Consider the following 9036-nt stretch of genomic DNA (forward strand, 5'->3'; position numbering starts at 1 on the left):
CCTTGCAAAAGATACAGAGATCAACAAGTGCGGTCCGCTCAGGCAAAAACATCCAGTGGAAGCACCTTGTACGAGCATGTATATTGTAATCAACAAGTGCGGTCCGCTCAGGCAAAAACATCCAGTGGAAGCACCTTGTACGAGCATGTATATTGTAATCAACAAGTGCGGTAAGCCCAAGCAAAACATCCGAGGGAAGCACCTTGGATCCAGAATAATATGTTACAGCCTAATCAATAATTAGAACAACAACAGCCCTCTTCTCGCTGAGTGAGTACTTATAAGTGTTTGATTTCTTTCATTATACAACCCCACACAAGAGGAAACCTCCGTGGTCCACCACTCCAGTGACTGGGAACCAGTGGTAAGGAGGACTCCCATGCTCCACTACAAGAAAAAAAAAGGGGGGGATAAACTTTGGGGAGTCCGAAGGAATGACACAGTGGAGACTGTGCAATGGGTATCTGCGATTCCTTATTTTGAAAAGTAGAAAGACCCATATTATAAGAATCGCAGGTCAGTGGGGATGGGCAAAAATCCCCATCTGCTTTACTCATGAAGTCCATGAATGACAGTTCTTTATATAAAATACACTGATGATAAAAATTTGATATATATGTGTGTGTATATTTTTATACACACACACCACCAGAAACATGCTATCTCTACAGTGAGTATTTAGAATTATAATCATTTAGTGCAAAAATCTAATATTCAGCATACCTGACCAGGCAACACCTGGTATATCAACTGAAAAAGATACAAAATAATAACAGGTCAATTTACTCCAGTCAAAGGCAAACAGAGATGTGTAGAACCACCACAGGAAGAAGACGATACCTGTTCAAGGAAGACACAATTAGGTCGTGCAAATAATGTGTGATAAATGTATTGGGAGGTGTCCACATACCAGACTGAATGAACTTGTCCAAAGGATGGCAGGTATAAGCAGCTAAAGACATAGTCAGATGACAAACGTGGTGGGAAGAAACATTATGTAGACTGCGACCTTCCAAGAACAAGTCAGAATACACCAGTCATACAACTAGGTCGTACAGATAATGTGTGATAAATGTATTGGGTGGTGTCCACATACCAGACTGAATGAACTTGTCCAAAGGATGGCAGGTATAAGCAGCTAGACATAGTCAGATGACAAACGTGGTGCAAAGAAATATTATGTAGACAGCGACCTTCCAAGAACAAGTCAGAATACACCAGACATACGAGTTGACAAACCCAAACAGTGAGCATAATAAGTGATAGATCATTGGAAACAGGAATTCCATGGAACAAATAGACAGGAACAAGAACCACGAAAGGAGGCAGTGCAAGCCATATAACATAGCAGGTAACAAACTGGACAAAGTACTCGATTTGGATCTGAATGGGAGTACAGGTGTAAATGAAAGGTAAGGAAATAGGAGAAAAGGCTACACTATTTTCCCGGGCAGCTTATATCTTGGTTAGGAAGGCCCGATCTGGATTGAGGAAAACATACACGGAATAGTAAAGGATGTGGGAAAATTAATGGCATAAATATCAGAATGATGACAACCACATGACAGGAAGGGGAGGAAACAGGTCTTAAAGGAAAGATGGTACAATGAACACATTGCAATGGGTTCAAAGGAAAAACTGCACAGTGCATGAAGGACAACACTGAGATCCCAATCTGGCAGAACAAAAAGAAGTGCAGACGGACCAGATCAAAGGAACTGAAAAGGAAGGAAACAACCGGGGAGGAGAAGGCTTTCTGGAAGCAGAAGAATTGAAGGTGGTTGGCAGGGCAGCCCTATAACAAGCAACAGTTGAAACAGACAAACCCAGATCCAAGAACAAGGTGAAGAACTGGGACAGGTAAGGAACAGAAGGATAGGATGGTTGGAAGTCAGGATAAATGGACCAAAATCTGAAGTAAGACAAATTCTGGTGGTGCATAGACAAGGAGGAAGGGCAAGGAAAGATGCTACGCAGTTGAAGTAAGGGATAAGATAAAAGCCATACATAAAGATGGAGTATGGTGACATTGGGATGAAAAACATACAATCATTGTGTTGTCAGAGGAGCAATTGGGACAGGGGTAAGGGCAAGGGGCTGTTGCTCCAGTAAGAGCTGTAGCAGAGGGAATTATGCCTGAGCCAGCCAATACAGAGCAACTAGCAGAACACGATAAGGAGTGCTTTGGATAAGGGAAATGACTCTGATCAGAGGGTAGGCATATAGATGAAGACCCCTCCAATCTTAACTGAAAGCATCCACCCCCAGAGCTGAGGTGTGAGGAACTGCAGACCAAAAAAAGGACATTTGGCATTCCACTGAGTGGCAAATTCATATATATGAGGTGTTCCCAGTTAAGAACATACCCACAGAAATACCTAAGAATGAAGGGATCACTGCATGGGGAGAACCTGGTTGGGAGTGGATAAACAACTGGCCAAAAGATGCATAATTCTGAGAACATGACACACCAGAACTATCATGTTCTAGTTGTTGGCCTAGTACAGGTGATCCAAGAACTGAAAACACAGAAATCTGAACTTGGTTCCCCTTTGCCTGGTGATATAGCTGATGACAGTGGAATTGTCAGAATGAATCATAATCACCCACCCCTACAAGAGTGGGAAGAAATGATACAGAGCCCAATGAATAGCTAAGACTCAGGACGAGGCGAAGGAATGGGAACCCCCAATGTGGTCAAGTCCCTGTCAAGCCACCAAGCAAGGTCAGCCCTGATCCCAAGTAGAAGGGTGATGGGTTGGTTCAAGGAATTGTGGGAGAAGTTCCACTGGTTGAGAAGCATCCACTGATGGGAACACAAGGAAGCCCACATCCCAAAATAGATAAAACCTATTGTGCAGAGAGAAGAAGAAAGTAGGGCCTGTATGACTGCCCACTCCATATCCTGGAGCCAAAGTGGAGAAGGCTGGGCACGACTGATATGGGAAATGAAGAGAACACCCAAATGAATAAGATACTGCGTGGGGGTAGTAAAGGACTTCTCCAGCCACCTGAGCAGCTTCTCGAAGAAGGAAGCAGCTGTGAGTGACTGACTGGGCATGGAAAGAGGCAAGCAGGAGCCAGTCATCTATGGAATGGTGAGTTCGAAAATCCAGCAAGTGAAGATGACGTGCAAAAGAGCATACCCCTCAACAAAACACATACAGAGTTGAAGAAAGACCAAATGGCAGCAACTAGAACTGGAAGACAGAACCCTCAAGGATGAACAGAAGAAAATGAAGTGACACAAGGGCAATTGGAATATGAAGGTGGGTATCTCTCACATCAAACTTCATCATCCAAAGTTCCGGGGAAGAGAACCCACCAAAGTGAGAGATAGGACTCCATGTTGAAGCCAGTGTCTCCAGATATGTATACATCAAGGATACATCTGCAATGGGTCTCCAATCTTCCATGTTTTAGGGTACAACATATAGACAGGAGTAAAGTCCTGGATGAGTTGGAACTACCCATTAAATAGCTCCTTTGTGTAGAAGGACTCGAACAGACTCAGCACAATGACTGGATGAGGTATGATTGCAAGAAGGAAGGAAGGAGATTGTGGATAGATGGGAGGAGCAGAACTGAAGACAGAAACCTTCAAATAGAACCCACGGAATTGTGGTGAAATGTAACCAAAAAGACACATAAGCTAAACATACTTAGACAAAGTACTCATTACTAACAAAACTTAGAAATCTGTATCCCACAAGGTATATAAAAAATAACAAACTTGCAAAACTATGAAATTTGACCTAAAACATAAAACAATAATCAACACCCAAAGTACAAAACCACTAAAAGAACTTGGAAGATAAAAGACCCTTAAATATCAAACATGCAAGTCCACCCATAGAACCTATAAGACAAAGGACATGAAAGTAAAACCTACCCTGAAGAACATGAGAATTAAAAGGTACCCAGTTAACAATACAAATTTTTGACAACAAATCTAATCCCCAATTAGATGTCACTGGTAGTAACGAAAAAGTAACTTAGAAACTAAATAACATAAATGGTGAAAAGAAGTAAAATTACAAACCAACACATCCACAAAATTAGCCGAAGTTACAAGTACCCAAACAGTAACGATTGTGTAAAACCCGTACATATACCAAAAATTAAACAAAAACAAAGTAATAATCAAACACTAAATGCAAGTTTAAACTAAAGTAGCTTAGATGGTAAATGAATTATAAAAAAAACTAACTTACCAAATACTGAGCAGAGAAGACATGAAAGACCTAAATTATTAAGTGTGGAAATTAAGTTCATCCACAGAAGCTCACTAAACGTGGGTATACCTACTGGGAGTGAGGAATACACGCAGAAAAACATACCATAGATCTACTGGGTAAAAGAACAATACCAAACTCAGCAGATTACATTATGGAGGCATGGTAACAGGTGGAAAGTGTCAGAGAAAGAAATTTCCATTCAGTAGTTATATCCTTCCTCACAAAAATCATAACATGAAATGAAGAAGTTGTCGGCTGAACGTAAGACACGAACTCCCAGTGAACTAAAGCCTGCACATCCTCAGCATACATCATCCACCCCGAAATCTGAGGGCTCGTATCAGAACCACTGTCTACTATCACGGAAATATCATCATCATCATATAAACAAATTCAGAAAACAGAAATATTTCTAAAACAAATGAGTAGAAACAGTGGAAATCAAACACAACAAGTCAAAACTTGAAGTTGAAGTTACTATAAATTTATGATCAAGCACAATCAAAATTGTTTATTCAAATGAGGAATGAGTTAAAACACATCTATACACTAAAAGGCCAATCGAGAAAGTGAGGATTGTGCTATAATAGTAGAGGGTAACCTAGCCTGTTCTAGTATAGGTGGTGCAATATGATTGGTGGAGGGTAGTCACAAGATGTGTACATGTTCTGAAATGGTACAAAAATAAAAAAAGTATAAAATATTTATGCACTATTAGTGAAAAATTTTTTAGCAATGCTTAGAGGGCAAATCAAGGTCGAGATAGCTTTGGGTGAGAGAAGTAGTAAGGTTTTGGAAGTAGAGTTCTTATTCATTCAGCTGCTTAGTTCATCATTCCTGACTTCTTACTTACCAAGTCCATTAAGACCACCCCTTCATAACTGTGTGCTGTTTGCTACACTGTTACTAACCAAGCCCATTAAGATGTACCACACCTTTATATACAAGTAATAAGAAACATTTTTAAAAAATAAGGATGAAGTAGGGATGGCAATGCCAAAAAGTACAGAAACCAGGTAGGGATGAATACATAAAATCATACAAAAATCATTATACAAGTAGCCAAATCTTTCCAAGAAAAACTTTTATCTACAACTAAATGTTGAATTCCTTTTACTTGCATGAATTCAGGTTTGAATAAAAGCATTTAAACTGAATAAAGCAATAACGTCTTAAAATGGCTAATCCCGACAAGCTTGTAACATTGACTCAATAGTTACTTGCGTAGAAATTTTTGTATGGTTTTGTGTATTCATCCCTACCATTGTTTCTGTACTTTTAGGCAATGTCATCCCTACATCATACTTATTTTTTTCACAATTTTGTTTTTATTATTTGTTTCCCCTCTTTTTTTTTTAAACAATGCCAATGAATATTTTATAATGAATGGCAGTTGCTACAAAGGCAGCAGTTTTAGCCTGGCGTGATGAGTTGTCTTGATGGACATCACATGTTGAAGTTAGTGTAACACTAGACTGCTTCTGTACTCCCAAAGTTAAAACACAACATTTTGGAGTTTGAATCATCGTAACAACTTCAAGCATTGGTAAGCTAGCCTTTCTGATGCCAGAATCAGAATAATCAGTAGAACATATGGCTGTTACACTACTCGCCAGTTCTCTACTTTAGCAATGTTTTTTTGGCTAAACCGAAGATCTTAATAGCTTCTGAGAGCCTCAAAAACTTAAGTAAGATGTTTATAAAAAACATCTCATAGATTAAGAGATTTGAGACTATGATGAGCAATACGTAATATGCATCGACCATTTTTTCCCCAGCACATTCCTACATACTATGCACTACCATGCTTAGTGACACCTGCTGTTTTACTTCATCATTGTTACTTACCAAGTCCATTAAGACCACACCTCCATAACTATGTGCTACAACAGCTATGTGCCTGGCTGCAGATTTTTGGATGACTTCTTTCCAAACATACTTTGCATGCTTCTCTGGGCTTTCACTACCCTAAAAAAAATAATAGTCAGATATAAAACACTTCAAGAATTAATTTTGCTTATAAACTCCCTTTTTAAAATAGTTAAAGAGTAAGAGGGAAATGAAAGTAATATTTTTAAGCTATGTTTGTGCCTTGATCAATAACATTTATCAATATTACTGCACAAAAACTGAAATTTTAAGAAAGGGCTCTATTATAATATTGTCATGTAACTGCTTCTGTAAACAACAGGGTTTTTGTATAAAATTTTAACTGAATTTTCGATTTGTATAATTTCTAAAGAACGGGTTGCACTTGCCAATTTTTGTTTGAAAGAAAATATCACAATATACAAACATCACATCTAAATACATTTTTGTAAAGAAGTCTTAATCCAAACCAAAAAAGTCATAAACAAATCTCTATTATATCAAATTATTTTCTACAAAAAATATACCGAAGAACATTTTTTATATTATTCATAATATTTACAAAGACAAAAATGGGGAAAAAAACCACCTTAAACAGAAAAGAAACCTTTGAATTTTTAAATGATTCAATATAAATTTACCCTGATGAATACTTTCTTCCCATCGACAATTCTTGTGTTGTCATTAGTATTCAAAACAACCACTCCATATCCCAAACCGTGAGCCCGTTTTATGAAAGGAAGTTGTGTGCCACTATTGATGCCATCATTGATGATAAGCCTGTGTTAAAAGAACAGAGAACAATTTTATGCTTTAGAGCAGTGGTTTCCAAATGTTTTTCACTGACAACACCCTAACCCACTTACCTTGATTTTCATGAAATCCCTGCTGACACTTGCAGTATTTTTTTTTTAATGTTCGTAATTATTTTTTGTTTGCTGAAACTCTCGTGTCACCCCTAGCAACTTGCCGACACACAGTTTAAAATTCACTGCATTAGAGTTTAACATTTTAAACGACTTTACAATACTTTTATATATCCCTAAAACTTATTTTGAAACCAAGGAATCTTATCACACCAAAATATTTGACTCCTTTTTATATTCAGGGTTTAGATTATCATTGCTAAATTCTTATTCTAACAATCAAATCTCCTCTTTGTACAATAATGACTTGGTAATCATTAAATATGACCAACCAAATAATTTATCATGGGCAAAATGTTGCAGTTTTCCTATACAATAAAGCAACTTGTGTCTTTCCATAACGAAAACTTTCCAACTTCTGATCACCATAAAACTTTAGGGGAATCTTCGGTATGCTCCAGAAAATTCTAAAAACTCTTTATTTATTCTTTCTCATTTTCATAATTTTGACAGACACTTTAACTTTCTTCCTTGCTACTGCTAACAAATGATGTACACGCACACACACATCATCATCCTCATCAAACCACCAAAGTAAAAGTTAGGCTTAACACAGGTATCTTTGCTAATAGGCCTAAAAACTCTGTTAACCTGATTGTATGTACTCACCATCTTTCAATACAAGATAACAATAAAAACAGTCACACTATTGTAGATTTCAGTAAGTTATTCAAAAATTTACAGCTAATTTGAGGCTTTTTAAGTCTCAAATTACCAATCTGTTTTTATAGCATTCATTACCAGTGGAATCCACATATTGCATCATATCAGATAATTTTATGTTTTTGTCTGTTATAATGCTAAGTGTGAAGAAATTACCCAATAACATTTGTGAAATCACCCATTTTCTATGTAAAATACATCAGAAACCTAGGCAGTAATTAATGAGATTAATTACAATATTGACTGTAATTTTGTTTATATCCTTTTTCTGTGACTCGTATGTTATTACAGACCATCCATCAACCCACAAGAACAACAATGATGAAAAAAAACAACTAATTTAAAGATATGCATTTAAAACATCAATGGTAATCCTAAGGTTAATGCAATAGCTTATCTGATGTGTTTTCAGGGGAAATGAAACCTTAGAATTTTTTTAAATGTGGTCTTGCTCAAGAATTTTACAGAACATTGAAGACTTTAAAAATAGTTCCTTTCATTATCACACATACATACGATAGAAATGTGTACATGATTAAAATGGAAAAATCATTTAAAAAATACATATTTAAACGTATATCACATGTTATTATTTACTTTCTTGCCCATTGTCCAGCTCGTACAACTCCACTTCCATGGATAAAGACTACTAATCGGTCAGAGTTGGTCAGTGCATCCTCACTCAGAAAGATAAAAGTGTATATTATAATTATAATGTATCAGGTTACAAAATATAGTTGAATTGTATGTTTTCCAAAATATTTCATAATATTTAGGTTGATGCAACTGCTACTGAACCACGGTTTTTCTTTAAAAAAAAAGTGTGTGGTGGCTATTACCATATACAAGTTACAGTTTTTTTTGTCTTTATTGTGATGTATCCTGTATATAAAGAATATTGTGTGATTTCGTAGGTTACTGTTATCATACACTAGTTTTATTAACATCATATACCTAAGAGAACAATAGTCTTGTTTATGGAACCTACAAAAAACAAGTTATGAAACAAACAACGTTTGCTTGGGAAACCAGTTATGAAACTAACAACGGTTGCTTGGGAAACCAGTTATGAAACTAACAACGGTTACTTGGGAAACCAGTTATGAAACTAACAACGGTTACTTGGGAAACCAATTATGAAACTAACAACGGTTACTTGGGAAACCAGTTATGAAACTAACAACTGTTGTTTAGGAAATCAGTTATAAAACTAACAATGGTTGCTTGGTAAACCAGTTATGAAACTAACAACGATTACTTGGGAAACCAGTTATGAAACTAACAATGGTTGCTTGGGAAACCAGTTATGAAACTTACAATGGTTGCTTGGGAAACCAGTT

At 36.8% G+C, this 9036-nt stretch overlaps 1 protein-coding gene across 1 annotated transcript in view; it reads right to left on the bottom strand.

Annotated features, from left to right (window-relative positions):
• Positions 1-9036, bottom strand: part of LOC106472922 (protein FAM172A-like) — a gene marked incomplete at its 3' end in the record, with an annotated part of 44919 nt that overhangs the window by 10116 nt on the left and 25767 nt on the right. Inside the window, exons 7-9 of the mRNA XM_013933593.2 lie at positions 8294-8396; positions 6749-6887; positions 6087-6206 (exon numbers count right to left, since the gene is read on the bottom strand). Of these exons, the coding sequence (XP_013789047.1) occupies positions 6087-6206; positions 6749-6887; positions 8294-8396 (362 nt within the window). The remainder of the gene's footprint in view (positions 1-6086; positions 6207-6748; positions 6888-8293; positions 8397-9036) is intronic.

This window comes from Limulus polyphemus, unplaced genomic scaffold, assembly GCF_000517525.1.
Source record: "Limulus polyphemus unplaced genomic scaffold, Limulus_polyphemus-2.1.2 Scaffold5735, whole genome shotgun sequence".
NCBI classification, from domain to species: domain Eukaryota; kingdom Metazoa; phylum Arthropoda; class Merostomata; order Xiphosura; family Limulidae; genus Limulus; species Limulus polyphemus.